At 39.8% G+C, this 25,649-nt stretch overlaps 1 protein-coding gene and 1 pseudogene across 1 annotated transcript in view; both read left to right on the top strand.

Moving 5' to 3' along the window:
- The window catches only part of Vps41 (vacuolar protein sorting 41 homolog (S. cerevisiae)), a 126,723-nt gene that overhangs the window by 78,476 nt on the left and 22,598 nt on the right, over window positions 1-25,649 (top strand). Inside the window, exons 9-16 of the mRNA XM_013033002.1 lie at window positions 6,463-6,487; window positions 7,496-7,593; window positions 12,994-13,123; window positions 14,611-14,726; window positions 15,921-15,977; window positions 18,378-18,439; window positions 20,152-20,233; window positions 22,447-22,539. Coding sequence (XP_012888456.1) covers window positions 6,463-6,487; window positions 7,496-7,593; window positions 12,994-13,123; window positions 14,611-14,726; window positions 15,921-15,977; window positions 18,378-18,439; window positions 20,152-20,233; window positions 22,447-22,539 — 663 coding nt within the window. The remainder of the gene's footprint in view (window positions 1-6,462; window positions 6,488-7,495; window positions 7,594-12,993; window positions 13,124-14,610; window positions 14,727-15,920; window positions 15,978-18,377; window positions 18,440-20,151; window positions 20,234-22,446; window positions 22,540-25,649) is intronic.
- On the top strand, window positions 7,936-11,429 carry LOC105998314 (annotated as a pseudogene).

Below are 25,649 nucleotides of genomic sequence, written 5' to 3'. Positions count from 1 at the left end.
TTACATGGGCAGGATAATGCGTACATTTCTTACCAAGCATTGCAGCCTCCTCCTTTGTTTACCCTTCACATCCCTTCCCAGCCTCCCCCCTCCCCCCCCAGACTTGAATTTTGTAGTTGTCTTTGAAGTCAAGTAACTATGAGTTTAGGTTCTGGTTTTGTTATTAATCATCTGGACTTTAGAGACAGATTCCTTTTTTTTTTTTTTTTTTTTTGGTCCGGTCGTGGGGCCTGAACTCTGGGCCTGGGCTCTGTCCCTCAGCTCTTCAGCTCAAGGCTAGCGCTCTACCACTTGAGCCACAGTGCCACTTCTGGCTTTTCTCTTTTTGCTTATGTGATGCTGAGGAAATGAACCCAGGGCCTTGGGCATGCAAGGCAAGCGCTCTACCACTGAGCCACCTTCTCAGCCCTGAGACAGATTTCTTTATGCAGTAACATTTTCCTTTATACAACGTGAGAAAGAGTGACTGTGTCATAGAGTCATCATGAGAGGTGAGAATTAATGTATTTCTTTGACAAAGTACCATCAACTAAGCATTTGAAATACTCATCTTCATCAGTGTTGTCCTGGGCCACTGCAGCCACCTCCTGATTAGTCATCTCCTGCCCCCCCCCCCATACACACCGTGAATGATTCCCCACTACCGCCAAACACAAATCAGATCGTGGCCTCATCCTTCAGCCTATCCCATTGGTCTGAGATGAAGGGGACAATGTCCTTTGTGTGGACCACTGGGCTCTGAGGTGGCTTCCTTTGTCTATTACTACCACCAGGCTTCTCCTTGGGCTGTACACTTCGGCCACATTTACTCTTCTCCACCCACCCAGATTCCTCCTTCCCTTCTGCCTAGAACATTCTCCTCCTTTTTACCTCACTAACTCTTAAGTATTATTTTCCTGCGGAATCCCATTGGATCTTCCTGCCTGGGCCAAGCCCTTCATTTAGGCACAGAAAGCACTGTATCTCCCCATGGCCATACAGCAATCCAGTGGTCATTTGTACATTTCTGAGTTTTCCACCAGATTGTCACTTCATTGCAAGCACAGAGTGGATCTGTTTACGCTTACTATTCATATCACCAGGGTCTAACATAATGTTTGTCATGTAGTAGGTACTTTATTGAATGACTCAGTAACTTTGGGAAACAACTATTAGGAGAAGTTTACCAAAGATAATGTATCATTCCTCTTGTGGAAAATAAAAAAGTTTTGGCATACTGTAAGCTGACTATAAAATAGATTTGCACATTTGGGATATGGATGGTAAATATAAATTTGATGCATCATTGTAACAAGGCAAAGCTCTACACTAGCCTCATGACCAGTATAATTACAGTATTTAAATCTGTGCTGTTTTATCTTGAAGAGTCAAGATTAATGTTAAAGTTTTCTTTTTTAATAATTTTTGTAGGGGCTGGGAAGGTGGCTCAGTGGTAGAGCGCTTGCCTTGCATGCCTGAGGCCCTGGGTTCGATTCCCCAGCACCACATAAGCAAAAGAAAAAAGCCGGAAGTGGCACTGTGGTTCAAGTGGTAGAGCGCTAGCCTTGAGCTGAAGAGCTGAGGGACAGTGCCCAGTCCCAGAGTTCAGGCCCCACAACCAGACTCCCCCCCCCCCCAAAAAAAAATAATAATTTTTGTAGGTGTGTATTGTACAAAGGAGGTTCATTGTGATAGTTCCATGTATACGTATTATTCTGTATTTTGATCACATTAATTTCCTCTACCAAATCATATTTAAAAAACATTTTATATTGCAAATACAGTACCATTAAGTGAAACCATCAGGGTTTTTCCATGAATAATAGTCACTTTATTGAAATCTCTCATACATTCCTTTATAATATTTTTGGCACATGGTGTACAGGTTCCTTCTGAAATTCTCTAGTGAAAATCTTAATTATTTAAAGAAGCCCTTTTTAATTCAACTTTTAGGTAGCTCATCCTCATAAAGTAGTTGAAATCAGTTCTCATTTTTTTCTTTTTTCTTTATAATTTAATTTTATTGTCAAAGTGATGTACAGAGGGGTTACAGTTGCATACATAAGGTAATGAGTACATTTCTTGTCAAAAATTGTTACTCCCTCCCTTGTTTTTCTCCCACTTTCCAGCATCTTGTCTTGTGAGTATCACTGTTGCATTGGTTTACCCTTGGTCCTTCGTGTCACCATTTTGTTGTTCCCCTTCCCTTTCTCAAATAAACATATATACAAGACACAGGGTACCAAAATCAAATATAGTGACAACAGGGGATAAACCAAAGGAAAAAGATTTAAAAAAAAAGAAATAACTTTCCATAGTACATTAAAAACAACAACAAAGAAAAACCTCATTTCCATATCTTGGAGTTCATTTCGCTTAGCATCATCTTAAATGGTCATATGTACATAGTTATTGAGCTATTGTGAGTCTCTGCTAGGACTATCCTAGATATGTACTAATTATTACAAATGAGGGCAAGCATGGAGCCTATGTTTCTTTGTGTCTGACTTACTTTTCACTTTATATGATTATTTTCTGGCTTCTGCATGGCAAAGGACATAGCTAGCAAGATAAATAGAAAGGCCACAGATTGGGAGAAGATCCTCACTAGCCATATAACAGACAAGGGCCTCATATCTAAAATATACTTAGAACTCAAAAATTAAATCCCCAAAAACAAATCCTAAAAAAAAACAAACCACCCCATTAACAAGTGGGCTTAAAGTGAGGCTTCTCTGAAGAGGAAATAAGAATGGCCAATAGCCCTCTGTACAGTATTTTCACAATAAAAAAAAAAAAAAGGCCAATAGACACATAAAGAAATACTCAACCTCTCTGGCCATAAAAGAAATGCAAATCAAAACAACATTGAGATTCTACCTCACCCCAGTTAGAATGGCCATTATCAAGAAATCTAATAACAACAGATGCTGCAGGGGGTGTGGCCAAAAGGGAACCTACTACGCTGTTGGTGGGAGTGTAAACTTGTTCAACCACTTTGGAAAGCAGTATAGAGGTTCCTCAAAAGACTAAACATGGAGCTTCCCTATGACCCAGCAATCACACTCTTGGGCATTTCCCAAATGACCACAAACAAGGCCATACTAAAGCTACCAGCACAACCATATTGATTACAGAATTATTTACCATAGCTAAAATATGGAACCAACCCAGATGCCCCTCAGTAGGTGAATGGATAAAGAAAATGTAGTATATATACACAATGGAATTCTATGCTTCCAACAAAAAGAATGGCATCACCCCATTTGTAAGAAAATGGAAAGACCTGGAACAATCATATTAAGTGAAGGAAACCATCAGTTTTTAAAAGGTCTTGTAAGCTCATACTACCAACATATATTGGTTTTTAGGAGCTAGTAAACGTTTCAATGATGTGTGTATGTTTTCCTTTAGAGAGGGATGTCTGTGTGTCTGTGTCTGTGTATTTCAGATTTATCAGTATAGACAAAACAGGCCAAGGGATCAGATGATAAAGAAGACAAAGGTCGTTGTTTCAGTATCTCTCTTCTTTCCTGTCATTCTCTTGCCTTCCAAGGGGGGAAAAAAGAACTCTTCACATCTCAATACCTAGGATCCCAAAGAGTAATACTTACAATATAGATCGGTTTTTAAAAAAAAAAACACCTAGATTTTTAAAAATATAAAATTACCAGTGAAGTATAAGAATGTTGCATTGTCTCCTCTCTAGCTGGTACTTAACTGCACACATTTTTGGTGTGTGCTGTGCACTGTGTGCTGTGTGCCTCCTCTGCTTCAGGCTCACAGTATGCCTTTCACATGCAGGCTCTAATCTTCTTCCTCTCTAGAGGGAGGTGACCATGATATTATTACCACACTGTTAAAGCAGATGACCCCACCTTTGCAGAACAACCAGAATGCTTCCAGGGAAGCAAAGTTATTTGCTGGATTTGTGGTATCTAGATAAGGTCACTTAACCTTCCTGATATTTTCCCATGTTTTAGGTGGAGATGAGAATTAGACATGACAAAGTTATGTGCCTCACTTAGTGCTTAGCACCGTGAGGTGCTTACTCAGTCTGGTAGGTATTACCGCTTGCAGACATTCATCTCAATATCATGACTGCTCATTATATACCCTACGGAAACTCTTGGCCCTTCCTGAGCCTTACATTATGTTATCTAAGTGGAGTCCATTTGTACTTATAATTTATGTGAAAGAGACTATGTGTGGGTACTAATAGTATCACATTACTGACACTTTACTAGTGTGGTCAGAGGTTAAGTACCATTCCTCTCCTACCCCCTTCAATCAGAATCTTTTTTGGGGGGGGGCGTGTCCGGTCGTGGGGCCTGGACTCTGGGCCTGGGCGCTGTCCCTCAGCTCTTCAGCTCAAGGTTAGCGCTCTACCACTTGAGCCACAGTGCCACTTCCGGCTTTTTTTCTTTTGCTTATGTGGTGCTGGGGAATCGAACCCAGGGCCTTATGCATGCAAGGCAAGCGCTCTACCACTGAGCCACCTTCCCAGCCCCGAATTGGAATCTTTTTAACAGTGTAAACCATTTTCACAGCAGAGGTTTTGGTAAGAGTTCTTGAGTAGGATGGAGGAAAGGAATAGTAGTAAGAGGTCTGGATTATACATTGTAAGCCACTGTCCTTTAATAAATGAACTGAAAGTAGCATTGAGATTGAAGAAATATGTGTAGCTGTACATTCCTTAGAGACGTTTTCATTCTTCCTTACAAATCACAAGAGTAAGACTAAAGCTATTCCTGTCATTTGGATACTGATACTGGTGAATGAAAAGTAATGATGATAATAAAGAATAAGCCTCCTGGCTGGTCACCTACCCTGAAGTGATTCTCTGTACATAGGGATTTAAAGTCTAGGTACATTGGGTTTTAGATAATACCTCTTCTCTCCTGGATCACATTGCTAGTGTGATAGTAGGTCTCAAGGTCCATACCTGTATATCTCCTTTAACCTCACTTGGATAGCTTGTAATTTGCTCAAGACTTCCTAACCTGGAACTTTCCATCGCAGTCTTTCAGGGTCTCTATGGAATTACAGTTGGAGTCACATTGTTGGTAATGAAGCCAGTATTTGTGTCATTTTCTAGTTGTCTGTCACCAGCACAGGTGACTTTTTTTTTTCTTTTTTCTTTTTGCCAGACCTGGGGCTTGAACTCAGGGCCTGGGCACTGTTCCTAAGCTTCTTTTGCTCAAGGATAGTACTCTGCCACTAGAGCCACAGCGCTACTTCCAGCTTTTTCTGTTTATGTGATACCAAAGAATGGAATCCAGGGCTTCATGCATGCTAGGCATTCTACCACTAAGTCACATTCCCAGTTCCCAGCATGGATGACTTACATGCAAGGAATTAATCATTGACTTCTTTGTTTTCACTTCATGTGGGAGATTTTTACCTTTTAAAACGTATTTATTATCTGTTAGTAGTTGAGGCATTGCCATTTAACAAAGCAATTTAAGAATACAGTGCATTTTGAATTTAAGTCTTTTAATTGAGGTAACTACATAGGAATCTATATAGAAGGACACAGAAGCCAAAGAATCTAGAATTCATCAAGTCACTGTTTTCAGCCTCTTGACTGACACTGGGAATACAGTGATCAGGTAATGGAACCTTGGTGCGGGAGAAATTCTCTTAGATCTAAGTATCTCCCTTCATCCCCATTCAATCACTATGTGTTGAATACATGAGTGTCATGTATTTCCATCTTAAGCTCCCATCAGAAGGGACTATATCTGGTGTTGGCCTCAGTCAAGGTGATTTTATTTCAGGTTCTAACTATGTATAGCTTCTCTGCTGCTACAGTTCAGCTTGCTCTCTAAAATCTATTACTTGGTTAGTATTTCAGTTATGAAAATATTTTAGACATAGAAAAGTAAAGCATTTTATAGCAAATAATTTTCCATATATGTTCAGTCTTCATTCTTCCTCCTATTGGGCAGGATATAAAACTTGGCCACATGGTGCTAGAACCTTAGATGGTTTGTGTTGGAAATGAGATTTATAAATTTTCTTCATAGAAAGTAGGTTTAGAAATCTGGAACTTGCTAGGCACCAGTGGCTTATGCCTATAATCATCTACTCAGGAGGCTGAGATCTGAGGATGGTGGTTCTAAGATAGCCTGGGCAAGAAAGTTTGTGCAACTCTTATCTCCAGTTAGTCATGGGAGAAAAAAAAAAAGCTGCAAGTGGCACTGTGGCTCAAGTGGTGGAGCCCTGGCCTTGAGCAAAAAAGGAGCCCAGGGACAGTGCCCAAGCCCAGAGTTTGAGCCGTAGGACTGGCAAAGGAAGGGAGGGAAGGAGGAAGGAAAGGGATGGAGGGAGGGAAGATGGAAGAGGAGAGATCAATCTAGATCAGAAGTAACAAGTGCATTTTGCTCCTTGCACCCCTGAGCACAATGCTAAATATCTTACAGAGTATCATTAGATCTTCACAATACCCGTGTGGGTAAGGGCTCCTCTCCCATCCTACAGGTGCAGCAGCTGATGTCCAGGGCGGGTCAGATAACCTTTGCAAGTGCTAAGCAAGGAAGGCAGTACTTGAGCTCAAGGACACCTGTTTTTCAAAGCTGCTGCTCATAATTGGGGCCATACAGTTCTTTCCCAGCATTCCCTGATTCTCACTCTCCCTGACCCTGCTTCATAGCCAGGGGAACCTAGACAAGGACAGAGCCTTGTTCCAGGCATTCAGATCCAGACTGCAGGAGAAATTCTCTAGAACCCAGAGTCCTTAACCTGTGCAGTGCCTGTTGACCTGATCTTTGAACAGCCATACAAGAGGGAAATGCTGTGACCATTTTAATTTTGGTTCAGAGAAGTGACTGATAGAGAGCAGTAGCTCTTATATTTTTGCTTGGCTTATTCTGAGGTTGGTGGCCTTTTATTATTTCTCCTCCAAATTGTTAGAGAATCCCTAGAATAGGCTTGCCTTGGATAGCTCACCAATCTGTTCCTAGGAAAAAGGGATCAAACTTAGATTGTGATTCTCTTCATCTATTTAAAAAATAATAACCCCTTGCTTGCTGTGTTTCAGTATTTGATCTATGTTTAGTTGATGCACCCATGTAGTTTTATATTTATGACGTAAAGTGTAACTTTCTGTCTTGGACCCTGGACCTAGCAGATCCATAACCATCTCTTTTATTTAAGCAGTGTGCTGTCATCTGCCTGAGATGTTCCTCATCCTTGCTACGTCATGAGTGCCAAGTTGAGTTTAGATGATCATATCTTACCTGAGTTTCCTATATTGATTACTGTGAAATGTAGTAGGCATGTGACTACACCTCCTTGATGTTAGCAGTCTTTTAATTGTGACACAGCACAGCACTGATGGGGTACAGTGTGTTAATTCAGTGCCAGTATACAGGGTGTGATCGTCAAATCAGTGATTGACCTCTCCATCACCTTTTAAAATGGATCCATCTAGCATGCCCAGTTGATGTAGATTTCTGGTTGCTTGTGTTTTTTGCTCCTTTTAATTGTGACTCTCCTTTCCCTTTGCTTGCAGTGTCTCAGTTTGAAACAGAATTCTACATTAGTGGGCTTGCACCTCTCTGTGACCAGCTTGTTGTACTCTCCTATGTCAAGGAACTTGCAGAAAAAACGGTAATTATTTTCTCCCCAAATATTAAGGCAGGTGTGGTTCACTTTCTAGTGTTAGACTCAGTGTTAAACTGCTTCAGGGGAGTCTGCTATAATCTGAACGACACTTTTTGACCTATAAAATAGGACTGGCATGGATTGTCCTATAAACCTAACATACTTGCCTTCAGAAGATCTACTCATTGCCTGCCTGTGTTCCTTTAGCTGAACAAGGAAGATAGCCGCCCTCCTTCCCCCACCCCCACTTTTTTTTCCACTGGCCTCTCAGTCTTTTAGTCCAAAGGAATGAAGGATTCCTCTTGCTGAAAGGCAAAGAAACTAATCTGACACTGTGCATTAGCAGAAATGACAGCAGTGATCGGCTACAACAGCTGGGGTCCCTGTGGTCAGAGGGAACATGGAAAGGGCAGTTCATTATTTCTTGTGGTCCAGGCACTTCTGTTTACTTCCCAGTGGCTTGATGATTGCTTCAAAAGGGGTTGTTGCTAACTCTCAGCCATCAACGCAGATGATAGCCCAGTGAAATGTGTGGCTAGTAGAAAGCATCAGACGATTAAATTTTGCTGTAGTGACATTGGAAAGAAGTTTACAATTCAGATGTATGGAGGGTCATCCACACCCAGTATCCCTTTGAAGCCTGGGGCAACCTCTTCCCAGCTCGTTTCATTGCTAGAGTCCAGGGGTCCTACTGGGAAGGGTATAGGGGCAGCTTCAAGGCACAGACACAGAGAGCTTATTATAAAGGGCTTGCTTCCTCTTGGATGCTGTATATAAAAGTAATTGCAATTGATTCTCTAACCCTTTATAGTAAGTAGACAAGTGTGCTCTCCTTGTTTTATCTTCCTTTTTTTTCCCCCCTCTCCAAATGGCAACGAGTGAAATGGGGAGAGAATCCCTGGGAGCCCTTGTTTTGAAGTGGTAACTGCACTGGAGCATTTCTCTGAGAGAGCACTTGCATTAGGAAGCCATCACTATAGTAACTAAAGCTCTGGGTACCCATGTTGCTAGGCAATGAAATGCTGCAGACTTAAGTGAACACTCAGACCTCCTAAAATCAATAGGGTTGGCTTCTAGCCCTATTGCAGGACATCAGTTTATTATTATTTTATTTATTTTTTGAAAATAAAGAAAAGCAGTGGCTCCTGAGGGAGTAAGTACAATGCTTTTTGATGAGGAATGCGGGAAGATTGAAAATGTGATCAAAAGAAATAGGGAAAAAGCAGTACATTGAAAAAGGAGAAGCCTAATAAACAACTGATGGGTACAGGGGTCAGGGTGGGGGAAAGAAGGAAGGAATCCTTTGTTAATAAAAGAGAGTATTGGAAAGGAATACAAACCAAAGAAAGTTCAGCCTCATAGGACAAATTAGGAAATGGAATCTTTCCAGAAGAGGAAGCCAGGGTATTGGAGATGACTTAAAATGTGTATTGGTATATGTATATCATTTGATACAACAAGAGTACTTTTGATTCTTAAGTCAAAGAAAAAAACTAATAAAATTAATTACCAAGAGTAATAAGGTCAGCTTCGGGCCATCTTCTTTCCCCTTTCTCTTTTCGCATATTGAAAAGATGTTTAACTACATGAACTAAAATTTAGTTTATGTCACCCAGTGTTATGTACGAAATGTGATGATTGATGCCTTTGTTGTTTCAATATGTGTGGTTTCTGTTGTTACTATTAGGTTTGTGTTTAGTAACTGTGTATTCTTCTATCTAGCTAACACTCTGACTACTAAGCCATTCCCTTTTTAAGCATTTTCTTTTGCTTTCCCTCATTGATAAAGTACCTACATGTTAAGAACCAGGTGCTGCTGATTACAGAGCATCAAAACCAAATTCCTATTCATGAGAAGTTCACAATTATGAAAATATTCACCCAGTTCTGGAAACATGAGCTGGAAAAGGAGATAAGTCACATTATTGATAACTTGCTTTACCTATACAAAGGAGAATTTTTTTTTCCCTGTGCTAAATCCAGGGCCTCTGTACACACACTCTACCACTCAGCTCCTTCCTAGCTCTGAAGCAGTTTTTAATAGGGTCTTATGAGGTGATTCCAATTTTATTTTGTTTGAACTTTTTTTTTCTACGCTACTATTCTGATTTGGATTTTGTACTCATTTTTATAGCAGATCACTTTAAATAGTCTTATGTTGGCAGTTTCCTATCCATTTTTTTCTGTTTACAAGATGAGAAATTTCCCATTTCTCTATGTTATGATAAATTTTGCTATATATTTACTATTTTTCTCTAATCTTTTATAGTTGCTGTTTTTTTTTTAGAATTGGGTCAATGTATTAGATGCAAAGATAGCTAGATAAAGTTCTAGATTTTTTTCCCCAGTTTTTTTCCTCTCCTCTTTGTCTCCATACCAATACCAAAGTTCTTTAGGAGTTATTAGTTTGCATAAGTGAAGTCAAGTGTAAGTCTTAGGTCTATAATATCAAATGTTAAAAACCATGAACTTGAAAATAGAATAGACTTGACCTGAAAATCCCAGGTCTGCTATTAGTCTCAGTTTCCACAGCCTTACCACACTCTGATTCAACCTTATTTTTAGTTGACTTTTCGATCATCAATTGCTTTATCTCTAAAATTAAGAAGAGTAGCATTTAAGAACTCAGCCAGAGTAATTTGCACATAATCACCTGCTGGGTTTGTTGAACTGTCACAGGTCCTCAACAGGTGTTGGCTCATCCTTCCGGCTTGATCTACAGCTTCTGTCCAAATCTGTCCATACCAGCTGTGTATGACTGCTTAAAGTTCAACTAACTAAAATCAAATATTAAAAATGGAATTTCACAGACACAATAGCAACATTTCTTACGTTTGACAGTCATCTGTGACCATTGTCTGCCATGTTGGGACGTCAGACATCTGCCAGAGTGACTCTTAATCTGGCTTGTCACTATTCCTGGGAAATGTACTAGCAGTGATGTGGATAATGACACAGGCTGACATTATTTTACTGTCCCTCACATTTGAGTAAAAGAGGTACATAAAAATTCTCTGGGCAGCCCAAGATGGCCCGACTTCAAGGATCTGGTGTCGGATGAGGAGAATGTATGCATACCTGCTAAATTCATCACCCATGCACCCCTAGGAGAGTTTAATGTAGTATTGAATGATGTTCAGCTATTACTTAATAATGACAATCTCCTCAGTGAAGGGACAGCACATGCATTTGCCTAGTATCACATGGATCAGTTCACACCTGTGAAGAGAGAAGGGTATAAAGATCGGGTCCTAATAATGGAGCACCTGGGTAATAGACTTTTAGGTACAAGGAACAAAATTTCCTTTAAGTTTGTCACTTATGGAAAGAGGAAGAAGATGAAGGTCTGAAATCTTGGAGAGAATCCTGTGACAGAGCCTATTTGAAAGATCATTTTTCCAATGGCTTCTGTACTGTTTATGTTAAAACAGAACAACAGACTTTAATTGCATGTATGAAAAGCCACCAGTTTCAACCTAAAAACTTCTGGAATGGTTGTTGGAGATCAGAGTAGAAGTTCACAAATCACACTACCTACAGCCCAAGTGGATGAGCTTAAAATTTGAGCTCACTATTAGGAAGATGGCAATGTTCAGTAGGTTAGTCATAAAGATGTACAAGATTCAGAAACTATTTCTAATGAAGTCCAAACGGCCAAGGACTTTGTTAAAATTATAGAAAGTACAGAAAATGAGTATCACACAGCAATTAATGAAAACTATCAAACAATGCCACATACCATATTCAAGGCCTTATACCAGCAACTTCCAGTTAACTGCACCAGAATTGACTGGACCAAGATACTCAGCTACAAGATTGGCAAGGAAATGCAGAATGCTTAAAAGCTGGCTATAGGATTCTTCAGTGTGTGGAAGGAAAAGGATTCAGTGTTGGAATATGATAAATAAGTGACTTATAAACGAGTAATATTTTTCTAGGGCTTTCAAAGTTAACTGATTTTCTAGCCTCATAGAATATTGTTGAACCTACCTTGTGGTTCTCCATTATCACTGTATCTTCTAGTGTAAATCTTTTTTTCCCCTGCTACATTTAATGGAGAGATCTATCCTGAAGTCATTTTACTGTTTAGAAAATTTTCCTAGCCATGAATTCCTGTTACTGATTTAAACAGAAAATATGGTCAGTAGGTTTTTTTGTTGTTTTTAACCCCTATTCTTCACAGCACTTCTGGTACCTTCAGTAGTTTTTACTGATTCACCAACATCTAAAGAGGCTATAATACAAACTGGCTAAATGGAAGACACATTCATCCTTCTCCCTCTGACTGCTTTGATCATCATCTATAACATCTTACAAATACAGTTTGCAAGAAGTTTAAATGGGGACTTTTCAGGTCTATTTCAGGGCAGGGCAGAGGAAATTTTCTAAAATTTCCTTGATACTCAGATTCCCTGGGGAATTTTGTTTTTAAATCTGAAGACTTGAACCACATTTCCAACACATGAATGTTTGCTTCCCGCCCCCCTCCCCACCTCCATTCTCGCATTGTTTTCTTCTCAAGTACCAAGTAGTTAGAAACAACTACATTTTTAGGGAAGTTTTACCCATTTATATTTTTGTTTCCTCTACAAGAACTGTTGACATATTGTGGATATGCTAGAGTATGAAATTTAAACAATACAGATCTTGAAGAAATAATAGGTATTGTGGGCTTTAAGATTTTGTGGCAGGATTGTAATATAAGCAAATTAAACAGACAACTGTGTAAATCACAGAAACTAAAAATGAATCAGAGTAAAAAGCATAACTTTGAGGCAGTATCTTTCTGTAACCTGTTATTTTAAGGGAATATAGTGTTTTCTTCTAAATAGATATAAAACTTGTTCCAAATTACTCTTCCTTGATCCAGCCTGCCAAGAACTCATGTGACTGTGATATAAGCAACCCTTCCCAGGTTTATTGATGGGTATGTTTATGATCTCAGAATATTCAGGTAACAGAGATAAGATATGACAACTGGTAATTGTAGATTCATTTACATTGTTTATACTTCTATTACCAGGCCTTAAGGGAAGGTCAGTTTTTTAAAAACTAAGTAGTGGCTTCCTACCTGTCTCCAAATAATTGTCAATACCGAGGATGTTTGTGCTTTGTTTTTGCTCCATAATACAGTCAGGTGACAGTTTGTTTCTAAGTGAAAGCTATATAAACATTTTTATTTCAAATAAAACGTATTTGTATAAAAAATTCTCTGGATTGCTATTGGGCTGCCATTCTCCTGACACTGAATGAGGGGTGGAGTGCCCAAATGACAGGATCCTATAAGACAGCGCTGGGGGACCAGCTGTTAGAAGGTCTTCTCTATGCCAGCAGGTGTGATAACTTGAGTTCATCTATGTAAATTATGATGTAACTAATATGAGTCTTCTGTCCATATCCCTCTAGGAAAGAGAGTACTGTGCCAGGCCTAGACTGGACATCATTCAGCCACTTTCTGAGACCTGTGAGGAGATCTCGTCTGATGCTCTGACTGTCAGAGGCTTTCAGGAGAATGAATGCAGGGATTACCATTTAGGTGAGACATATCAGAGAGCTGGCTCCTATGATTTCTTAGATTTATGCTCTTTTCCTTTGTGCTCAGCCCTTGCAAGACAGAATTGAAATGAAGGTGCTGAAAAGACCTTAGAGAATATCTGAACAGGCCTCTTCAATTACATACCACAATATCTAGGCCCAAAAATTTTGCAGAGCTTTCCTGAGCAGCTTTTGCCAAAGGCTACTGTAGTAAAAAGATACTACAGTTCCCCCACCCCCCCCAAAAAAAAAATGCCCTGATAGGACAGAGATGAGAAATAGTCTCTATTTCCTTTGGTATTCTTTTCTGTTGTCCGAACTATTTAAGTGGCATGTAACTTGAGGACAAGCTTCATGACTCTGATTGTCATATTGCCTCCAACTTTATTTCCCCAGAAGGTTTGCTGCTTTGGGATGATAGAGTTGTCTGTCTATTACTAACCAACTACTTAAAACTGAGAGGAACCCTACCAAATCACCAGGCCTTAGATGAATATTTATAAAGTAAATAGCTTCATTTCAGACTGCTCAGAAATAAAGGAGAATTGTTGCTATTTAGTCATGCCAAGGAATCTCTGTTTCAATATATTGTAAAATATATTGAGGGAAATTGTCGAGTAACCTTTTTAGAGGTTCTTCCTTATTTTAGAAATAATTGTCCTTTTTTTGTTTTCAGGACATTTAGAGTTGCTATTTTGGCCAAAGTAGTGAGGGAGAAATATTCTGTGTGTTTGGTATTTCTGATATGATGCCCCTAATTGGTTAAACATGTGAGAGCAAATCTGGACTTGGCAAAAGTGACTGGTTCACAACAGTTTTGGTACTTTATTCAGAGCAAACTGTGCTGCACACTTAAAAGCCCTTCAGAACAGGTTTTGTAATTGAATTTGGTGAGAAACCCTCAATATTAGCACTGTAGGTAGCATGCTGAAATGACAGATCATGTCCCCTGGGCTCAGATAGCTGTCATTTATGCTTTAGATGACCTTGATGAGAAGGACACATTTATCACTAAGTGAGGTAATTGTTCTGTAAAAATAGAACAGTAATATAGATGGCCATAAATAAAGTTTATATGTAGTAGATGAATTCCAATATGCAATAGACATGGGAAATTCTGGACACTATATTTTTTACCTGAAGTCATAATATTAATGTATTAAACAGAATTTTAAACGTATCTTATTTTTTTTAAGTTTTATATAGTATTTTCCTCTTAATCTCCCTTTTTTTCCCCCATTCTTTCTCTCTTGTTTCCTTCCTTTTTGGGTAATTTTGCACTTATATATATTTGAAGACACTGAAATATATTCTGTCATTCTCTACCCTATCTTCCTCTTTTTCCTTCCAGCAGAGTCAAGTATACATGATTGCAAAGTTAGATAATTTTCACTTACACTGAAATAGGAAAGCTTACCAGGTCCCATGAAAGCATTGCCACATTCGTCATGTCAAGTCACCCAAGTGACTTTTCTTCTCTCCCTCCAGTTTACTCTGAAGGAGAATCACTCTTCTACATTGTGAGTCCAAGAGACGTCGTAGTGGCCAAAGAACGAGACCAAGATGATCATATCGACTGGCTTCTTGAAAAGAAGAAATATGAAGTAGTTTTCACTTTAGATTCTTGCAAGTATTGACCTAGATATAACAGAAGATAAAAGATCTTTTTTATTTGCTTTTTTTTGAGGCTAGTTTTTTTTTAATAAATGTATTTTTTTATTGTGAAAATATTGTACAGAGGGGTTACAATTACATGGGCAAGATTATGAGTACATTTCTTATCAAGCATTGTAGCCTCCCCCTTTGTTTCTCCTTCCCATCCCTTCGCATCCCCCCTCCCCCCCGGGCCCCCCACATCTCATTGTTGCAATGGGTCCTCCTATATCCCTGTTTTAACGATTTGTTTTTTTCCCTTCCCCTCCACATATACCAACATCATATATAGTGAAAGCAGGGGTTATACCATGGGGGAGGGACATACAAAGCAACAAAGACATAATCTTATAAATATGTTAGAAACAATTGCATGAAAGATCTCTTTTTTTTTTTTGTCAGTGGTGGGAAGATCTTTACATTATAAGCTTTACATAGTTGAATTAGAGTGCCACAAGCCAAAAACATGTAGGAAACCAGTAACTTTCTGATGTTTATGTCAAAAATTTAAAAACAAAAAGACTACAAGAGGTTGACAGTTAAGTGGGGAGGGTTGGTGGGAGAGGGAGGGAGTGGATAGGATCTGGCCTATGAGCTTTTGTCATATTTGTATTTGTCTATGAAAGGTGATTCTAGTATTCTAATGTGTAAATTAATTCACATGGAAATAGCAAAAGTGAGCCGGGTGCCAGTGGCTCATGCCTGTAATCCTAGCTATTCAGGAGGCTGAGATCTGAGGATTTTGGTTCAAAGCCAACCTGGGCAGGAAAGGCTGTGAAACTCTTATCTCCAATAAGCAACTAGAAAACCGGAAGTAGTGCTGTGGCTCAAGTGGTAGAGCGCTTGCCTTGAGTGCAGGGACAGCACCCAAGCACAGAGTTCAAGCCCCACAACCAACAAAAAAAAAAAGCAAAAGTGTTTATTTTACATACTTTCATCTATTTTAATTCAGTGGAGCTTTTTGAACCAGTGTTGAAACTTCCAGTGCTTTGAGCAGCAGCCACAGGAAGAGAGGCTTCATTCATGTAGTCCAGAAAATAAAAGTACCATCAACATGGTGCTTATAACTACATTAACTTTGTCTCCATCTCTCCCCTTTTCTCTTTCTCTCCTCTGCTTGTTTTACCATGTCCATATACATGTAGGAAGCCTTGATGGCAGCTGAAATTAGCCAAAGGAACATTAAAAGACATAAGATTCTGGTAAGTGTGTAGTTTCAATATTTAAAGCTATCTTTTACTAAGTAATAACGAGGCTGAAAGTAATTTGGAAAGTGCAGACTCTTCTCTTTGCAGAGGAACTTACTTCAAACTAATGTTCTCACCTATGAGGTCAAAATAGGTGTCTTTATTGAATCAGTTTCTGCTTGTAAACAAGAATTTTTTACACCTGCTAAGAGGTAGTTGTAGATAATTTGGAAACTATATTTGTGAAATGAACTTTAAATACAGAACTTGCCAGTCATACGTATGGAAGTTTCTTTAAATCATAGGTAAAAATCACATTACCACAACACTTATCGAAAGAGGGGTTTCTTAAAACTAGATTGCTTTGGTGGCTCTGTGATAACAAACTCAGTTGATTTTGTTATGGAGACTAACCTAGGACATCAAATACATTTTTATTACCTTGTGGGTTCTGGAAAAATACAGTGGCAGAAAGCCCATTTCATTGCTAACTGTGGCAGTGACTGTGCAGATGGAGAGCAGGCATGAAATTTCTGCTGTGTGTGAGGGGCCCTCAGGGAACATGGAGCCAGCTTCCTAGTCTGTAAACAGAAGCTAGAAACTGAGTTGCAGCACAAACTCTTTCGTCCTACTCCTTCCCTATCTTGAACTTCTCTGTAAAACTCCACGTTGAAAATACAAAGAAAAGGAGTCTGATGCAGATGTGGCCAGAGAGAGGCCAGCTGAGGTGGAGAGAGAGGGCATCTGGTGGTCAAGTGGAAACTGATAAGTCCTGAAGAGGTATGGGAATGGGGAAGACGATCTCATGAGGCATCCTGGTGGAAAGAAATTTGAATTTTAAAAAATCGATTCCAGAGAGCTAAAAAATACCAGCTAACAAAAATATATCAATCAAGGGCTTGAATTTGGATCAGCCCACCCAGGGCTAGAGCATAAGTCAGACAACATGGGGGGGGAGGGTGTTTCTGTCAGGAATGTTGTCATTCCAGGAATGATGACATAAAAAGCAGATTCGGACCTGCCAGAGGTAAGCTGTTTCCTGGGAGAGGAGAGCATTCAGGGTATAGAGTTAAAAGCTGACATGGTTGAGGTAAGGTCAGAAAATCCAAGCAATTTCAGCTACTCAGGTACACCGAACTTGGTAATATGGATGTACCCAGTGAGTTTTCTGTTGATAGATTTTTATTCTCAATGTGTTAGAGGGAATAAAAAAAGTAAGTAGGTGATGATAGAGTTGAATATAGACCATCAGGTGAGCTGTGAGTAGAAGAGTGTGAAGCCTGTAGCCAAGTGCCATGTAAGGGAGATGCTTAGGCCTGCCTGTGCTAAGGGAAAAGAGGTAGAAGAGGTCTGGCACTCGAGGTGCACAGAGAATGAAGTGGAGGACACAGTGATTACACAAGGCGGGAGGGGTGGCGGGATGGGCCTTGAAACAGGTTACAAAGGTCTGTATTCAGAGAAATAGTGTAGACACCCTTCCTTATCTCAAGTTCCTGCAGATATCAAGTATGACTTACCACATAGCAATTACAGAAGACAATGTAATAAACAGTGAATATGTCCCTCCACTCTTGAAACAAGACTGTCCCATACACTAAATTCTGTGTAGTCCTATGTCATTTCATACCAGGTGTGCAAAGAAGAAATGGGCTCCTGCCATTTCTGTCATCCAGGAGGAACTTCCATCTATACCTTTGGTACATAGAGAAGTTAAAGCCCAAGCTTTGTTTTGTATGCCAAGTTTAAGCATCCATGAAAATGCTGGAAATAATGCTTTGTAAGAAGGATCTGGGGAGATCAGCAAGAACTGTCGCCCATTGTACAGTAGTAGCACTGCCATCCAAATCCTCTCAGAACCCAGAGGAGTGAGTGAATCCACAGCAATGCTCAAAAGCGGTCATCCTTGCCGTCAGCCCAGCATTTTCATCTGTGAACTTGGAACTCTGAATGGCTTGTTTTTTCCAAACGAATTTAGTTTAATGTTTCATATTTCTTCTTAACCTAATAGTTGATCATTGCATATTTTTCTTACAACAGATCTTCAGACGTGGGGTAGAGGAGGTTTCCAGATGCAAGCCTGAAAAATAGAAATTTTTATCCAGTGACAACATGGAAGTGTTAGACCATGTTTTTAGTTTCCTTTGCAGAAAATCTTAAGAGGGCAGCAGATTAGAAGTCTTTAAAATAGCAATGCTGTGTCTTTTCTTAAACCTGAATATCCAAATTTGTTTTTTAAGGTACAAGTACATTTAAATAAATATGCTAGAAGACACAGCAAGCATAATTATGTAAAGCAGCAGGCATCTGGACAGGTTTCAGACTAACAGGATAGGACCCCAGTGTCACAGCTCACTAAGAAGCTGAGACTCAGTTTCCCAGCTGAATTATGAAATCCTTTCATTTGCTTTTCCCTAGGATATTGGTTTGGCATATATAAATCACTTGATAGAGAGAGGAGACTATGACACAGCAGCACGGTAACGATGTTTCCATGATTATTTATTAATATTAATGTGAATAAAAAGAGGACACTCATTGCAGCTTACATTTTTTTTGTTTTTTTTTTTGGGGGGGGTCCGGTTGTGGGGCCTGAACTCTGGGCCTGGGCGCTGTCCCTCAGCTCTTCAGCTCAAGGCTAGCGCTCTACCACTTGAGCCACAGCGCCACTTCCGGCTTTTTTTCTTTTTGCTTATATGGTGCTGAGGAATTGAACCCAGGGCCTCAGGCTTGCAAGGCAAGCGCTCTACCACTGAGCCACCTTCCCAGCCCCTACATTTTTTTTTTTTTTTAGTATTAATGGTTCCAGTCACAAAACAGATTCACACACACACACAAACCACTTTCCCCAAAGGGAATTGATTTAGCTGATGTTTTAATGAGAGGTGTGTCAAGGAGAAAGTATGTGTAATATTCCTGTTGATAAAGTAAAAAGTTAATGTGCCAGTTTTGTGGTTCTGGCAGATGACACAAGACTCTGGGATTAGACCTAAGGAACATCTTAGGAGCTGATATGGCCAGAGCACTCCTGAACCAGAACTAGTAGCAAGTAGATGAGCCTTTTACCCCAGACCTGCAGTCCCTACTTCTCATAGCCGAGTAGTGTCCCACTGGCCCTGCCTAGCCATGGTTTGTGTTACTGATAGGAACCCTGAATGTAGGACATCTTTTCTAATGGGCTGTTCTGGAAGAATTCATTGCCCTCATTGTGCTGGTCAGTAGTAAGACTTGCCGTTTGCCTGGAAGGAGACATTGTGTCCTGGGATTTCTTGGGCTATTTGCATTATACACAACCTGGAAATACTGTCCCAGAACAAACAAGGAGAATTGGCCTCCCAACCAGAGGGTAGCAGTTGGATGGAAGAGTCAGACCCTCGAGTCATGGGTTTCAGGGGTCTGTGCTAGGCAGGAAATAAGAATGAGGTCATGTGGTCCACTGAGAGCCCCTGGTACTGCAGTGTGTATCCTGAAAGACCTCAGGACTGCTTCTCCCCAAGGGAGTTTAAAGAATGTGTGTTCCTTCATGGCGTAAATAAGGTTTGACTCAATTACATGAACAGTTCCTGAGGGTTGACTTTGTGGCCCATGTTCAAAACCACTCAGGAAGGAACTGACAGTTGAGAGAGGGTAAGTTTTCTTCCAGGTAAGAAGGACCCCAAACCAGCAGTGCTCTACAGAAATAGATGCTCTGGAGAAGAAAGTTATTGGGGAAAACTCCTAATTGTAGTCTTCTAAAAAAGACTCATCATTATGTTAAATACTTTGTTTAATTTTCATTGTTTCTGTCAACCTCAGTAGCCAAAGTAAGAGATTAGTACTTCTTATTCATTGGTGCTGGAGATAGAAGTTTGTCAAAACTCAGAGAGGTTGGGCTGGGAAGGTGGCTCAGTGGTAGAGTACTTGCCTTGCATGCATGAGGCCCTGAGTTCGATTCCTCAGCACCACATAAGCAGAAAAATCCACAGTGGTGCTGTGGCTCAGGTGGTAGAGCACTAGTCTTGAGCTGAAGAGCTGGGGGACAGTGCCCAGGCCCAGAGTTCAGGCCCCACACCCGACAAAACAAAAACAAAAAAACTCAAGACAAAAAACAAAAAAGAGAGGTTAATCTTAACCACTGTGGAAAATGTCCATTTATTCTCTTTTTTTTTTTTCATATATACTTCATTTCCCCCGGGGATGTTTTTACTGCCAGCAAATGCCAGAAAATTCTTGGGAAAAATGCACCACTCTGGGAATATGAAGTTTATAAATTTAAAGAAATTGGACAGCTTAAGGTACGCACAGCTTTATGTTTGACTTGTAATTTTTGCATGTAGTTTATTGAGATAGAAATAAAATTAGTAGCAGGCAGTTTTATACTGAGGAGTAACAGCATGAAAGAAAAAGTAAACTTTGAATAATTTGTTTCAGAATATGAAGTAGTTTATATTTTGTAGAAAATATAAATATCTGTGTAATTTTTACTTACATGATATGTTTGATTTCTTAGTTGTTTCCAGCTTTCATTGTATGTGGATAAAGTTTTCATGTTTATTCTAATGATTTTGGGAAATAAGAATACTTCTATATAGTAGATTGTAAAATGTAAGACTTCTTCAAATTTATAGAAGAATTACTGTAAAGCAGAGTACATTTGTTAGCCATGTTTTCAACATTCAGATAGTATTTACCTACTAGAAGACAAGTGACAAGACTTGACTGCCTAGCTCTAATGAATAAATTGCCTTAGTATGTAACATTTCTATCAATCAATAAAATAAACACCCAGGGCACACCTGTGAGGATCATAGTTTGGGGCTGGCCAGGGAAAATATTAGCAAGACCCCATTTTAATGAGAAAGCTAGGTATAGTGGCATGCTCCTATGATCTCAGATGCAAAGAAGACATAAGTAAGAGGACATCATGGTCAGAGGCTAGCCCTGGGCAAAACCCTATCCAAAAAATTGAACAATAAAAGGCTGGGGATATGGCATATTGGTTAGAGTACCTGCCTAGCAAACATGAGGCCCTGAGTTCAAATACCAGTACCAACAAAAAGCTGAAAAAGCTTTTTACCTATGTTTTTTTAAAACAAAACTTTTGTGATATAATAGGCATGTGAGCCTTTTGAATATTCTGCCATGATTATATATGTACTTTTTTGAAAGTCCCAGTTATTGCTTCGCCTATACATGCCACATAAACGTTCTCAGCATCTCTCCTCAGCTTCTGCTCTCAGCTTCTGCTGAGAGACTATCTAGTCATTGGGCTTCAGGACCCAGACTTCAATTTTCCTTGTAGATAGACTGCAGATGTTGCTAACTCAGAGTAAATCCATATTCTATCAAGATTTGGTCCTTCTCCTGTGAACCTGTGCTTATGACATACTGTATGCTCATTCTCCCAGTGTAATAGCTCCGAGCCGCTGCTGTTGATGAGAATTTGTCACTCTCGCTACCTACTCTCCAGTTTTGAAAGTTTTAGCACATCAGTCCCAATGGGCCCCTCCTATTCCCTTTGGAACCACTGCTCCCACCCTTGTGGGGGCCATTGCAAGATCTCCTGAGAAATCTAGGGACAATCCTAGTCCAGAGATCACTGTTCAGAATATAAATTCGGACTCTGACTTCTATTGGCTGTTACTTCACTCCTACCTACAGGATAAAATTGGAATTCCTCCCATGGTCTCACATCCCTTCCTCCCTAGCCTCTTGTCCCATCTGTGACCTCCTCTGGCAAGTCTGGGCCCCTTGGGCCTCCCTGAACACATGTGTGTTCGTGTGCTCCTGTGGCTCCTGCCATGTGCCTTCCTCTACTTTCTTTGCCCAGTAGTCAGGCCTTGGTCCATAGAATCCTCCTCTGTAGCAGTTATTTAGCCCTATGGCATTGCTCACCACAGCCTATTGCCATTATCTCCTTAAGGATCTGCAAGTTTTCCCTCAGGAGCTGTGAGCTCCCATCCCCAGTACCAGGCATAGCGGTGGGTGACGTGTAAGGCACGAGAGGATCATTAGGCAGAATTTGGACACAACATTGGAAATATTTGAGGACACAGATGTATTTTTCTTAATTTCAAAAGATAAAATTGAGCTGTTGAAGACGGATACAGCAAGTCACTGAGGAGAGAAAAGATGACCCCTGCTCTGATTACTGAATTGTTGTAACCTTCATGGCCCTCAGTCTCCTCTTACTGAAGATTTTCAGTAAGAAAAAAAAATAGACACTGACTTTGGCTATTTTTTATCCATTGATCAGGAAAAAGAAAAATAAAGGCTAGCCTTGGCTGTTTTTTATTCATTGGTGTATACTTACATACATGTAGGTATCTGTGTGTGTGTGTGTAAACTTTTGAAAATATATTGTAATTTGTTGTTAGAAAATAAGAATTCTTTTGGATCTTTTCTTAACAGTTTCCCAAAGAAAATTCTGCTTTTATGTTTTCTGCATGATTGGAAACAGTTTTGTCGTGGCACTTTTTAAAGGAACTTTTTATCTTTCTTCCCCTAGGCCATTAGTCCTTATTTGCCCAGAGGAGATCCGGTTCTGAAACCACTCATCTATGAAATGATCTTACATGAGTTTTTGGAAAGTGATTATGAGGTGCGGTATATGGAAGATGTTTAAAAATGTAGAGATTTGACTTACATGATTTTGTCACAGTTCTTTCATATGATTTGACTCTTAGGCTGTTTTAAATCCCCTTCACCAAAGTTATCCTACAGATTGTTGTCATCTCTGGAAAACTTTTTAGCCAAAGTAAAAGAAATAAGTGTAATTTCAATCTCAGGCTTGTAGTATTTTGCTCCTGAATATTTTAGAGTATCTGTCTTGTTAAGACTATTAAGAAAGTTACAGATACTTTTTATTGTTTAAGGTCTTATAAATAATTCATACTTTAGTTCCCATTAATCTCAACTTACAGTTTGATTTTGAATTAAATTACCCCCAAGAAATAAACAAGTAGTATTCTATTTTTGATAGTATGTGGATGAGAATTTTGTGCTGCTAATAGCATTAAAAGTCAGTTTACTAACAATATATAAGTAATTAGAAAACAAACCAAGCTGGGTACAGTAGAATACATCTATAATCCCATACTTGGGAGGCTAAGGCAGGAAGAATATGAATTTGAGGCCAACCTGAGAAAATTAGCAAGACTTTCCTAGCCACTCATCCCAAATCTCCCTGAGCCTGCCCATTCCCCTGAAATAAAGATACTTCTCTAAAATATTTTCTTCCTAAAAAACATAAGAAGCAATATGCTTTTCTTGCAGGTAATGATGCCCTATAATGTGTTTGTATTGTGATTCCAGCCATATAGCTAGTTTCCAATCTTTGCCTATTAATTTATAACCAAGCAGAAGTGTGTTAAATTCTTAAGTTTTGTTTTCATAGTATTAGTGAAATATGTGTGAGCTTAAAAATGGCATGATTTCTATAGCATTTCTTTTGGGGGGGGGCGTGGTTCGGTCGTGGAGCCTGAACTCTGGGCCTGGGCGCTGTCCCTCAGCTCTTCAGCTCAAGGCTAGCGCTCTACCACTTGAGCCACAGCGCCACTTCCCGCTTTTTTCTTTTTGCTTATGTGGTGCTGAGGAATCGAACCCAGGGCCTCATGCATGTAAGGCAAGCGCTCTACCACTGAGCCATCTTCCCAGCCCTGTGGCATTTCTTTCAATGCACACTTCCTCACCTTTGACTTACTGTGGCAGGCGTTGTTCTATCCCCTGCTTGCTCTGTCCTTACAGTTAGTTCTCTGGCTATGTCCTTCAAATACTCATTATGGCCACTGGTCGATGGTGGCAGTGCTTTTTCACTTTTATTCAAGGTGCATGAAGCCAGTCAAGCAGACAGAAGCTTAGTGTGGAATGGTTGCCATGGACTCATCCTTTAAATCACAATCACCACACTCCTTATTCATTTTGTCTTTTTTTTTTTTCCCTGTTCCTGGGGCTTGAACACAGGCCCTGGGTGCTGTCTCTGAGCTTTTGTGACCAAGATAGGGCTCTACCACTTGAGCTCTACATCCAGCCTTTTGGTGGTTAATTGGAGATAAAAGTCTCACAGACTCTCCTGTCCAGACTGGCTTTGAACTACGATTCTCAGACCTCTCCTCCCATGCAGCTTGGATTAATAGGCATGAGCCACCAGCACCTGGCTTGTCTTGTTTAGAAGTAGGTCATATGATGAGGGTTTTGTTTGGATAGGAAGGAGGGAAAGCAGAGCCATGCTTTTTTCTTTGCTTGAACAGAATTGTTTCTATTCTCAGGACTACTGATAGTTGCCCATTTGGTAGACTCTTTACAGGCTATTTCTTCTCATACATTGCGAAGTCTTAAGAGAAATTTCATCCAAAGTAATCTTTTAGTTAATGAATATTTTATGTTCTGTTTGCATTTCCTCCCCAAATCCATAGAGTCAAATTGCAATCATGCTAACATGCAGAAAGGTTGTGGTTTAAATGACAAATGCAGGTCTATTACTGTTTCTCTTCATCCTTTTCAAGGGTTATCTTAGTTGAAATTGAATGACATTTCAGTGAAAACATTATTACTGGTCCTTTTGTTTTCTTCTTACCAAATCCTGGTATTGTACAGAAACAACTTTTGCCAGATTGTGTTCACTTTCAAATATTTAAACTAATTTACTAGTTGTCTACTAAAGAATTAGTGGAGTTAGTTAATATTAATAATATGGCTCTGTTTAGTAATTTGGACATTTTTACCCCTTTCTTTGCTGACGTCTAAATAAGTCTAATTTTTTTACCAAACAAAACCAGTAAGTTAACTACACAAATTTTAACTTATGAGCACAGAAGTTGAGAAGCAGAAGACATAGGCAGTTTAGGCTAGGCTACTGGCCAAGAATCAGCCATGGGTGGCAAACAGTGTCAAATCAGGAAAGCTGGGGTTTCTCTCTGAGTCATAAAATTTGGGATCCAAAGATAGAGCTAGGGATTAAGACTTAAGCCATAGTCCTAAAACCCAACACAAACCAGAGTTAGAAGCCACAGTAGAAGGAAAACAAAGACTAACTTGTTACAGGTTTAGAGCCCCTGTGGGAGGAGTCTGTCCCAAGTGGGAACACCCAGCAGCCCAGACCTAAAGTGTATAGAAAGCGGTAGGAGTGAAGGTGACTTAGATCATATTTGGAAGATGTTAGTGATGTCATCCAGATGTGGTAGTCTACAGCAGAGCTAACCTTTGTGTGGGCTGTGGCACCTGTTGTCGTATATTTCATCAGGCACAAGTGGATGCCTGCCTTCCAGGAACAGTAAGTGGAGGACTATACAGTGATTCTCCAGCCCTCTTTTCACTTCCTGCAAGCTCACAGTCTAAAAGCTAACTGAGCTCTTTATTGACCAAAGTTGTAATCATACATTCACGTCTAAGCATTGTTTATTTGGGTTGTTATCCTATTTTTGTGTTGGAAAAACACCATTTTCCTCTGTTCTCACACCATCCCAGAGCAGAGGACTTCTGTGACTCAGAAGTATAAGGTTTTACCAGCAAGCAGGCCATCTATTTTGCAGCAAACACTAGATGGGCATCCGCAGTCCACTTCAGTTCTGACATAATCTGGATTGACCTCCAGTACCTTCTCCTGCCAGGTCAAGCTCCAAGTCCTTTATCTGTGCGTCTTGATTGGCTATCCATGGAGGTTTCCACAAACTTCCTCAGGTTTGATTAACTCAGGCCAGCATGTTCAGCACC

Source organism: Dipodomys ordii, unplaced genomic scaffold (assembly GCF_000151885.1).
Source record: "Dipodomys ordii isolate 6190 unplaced genomic scaffold, Dord_2.0 Scaffold161, whole genome shotgun sequence".
Classification (NCBI taxonomy): Eukaryota; Metazoa; Chordata; class Mammalia; order Rodentia; family Heteromyidae; genus Dipodomys; species Dipodomys ordii.
Note: the sequence above shows the minus strand (reverse complement) of the source record. Positions and strands in the feature narration are given on the sequence as shown.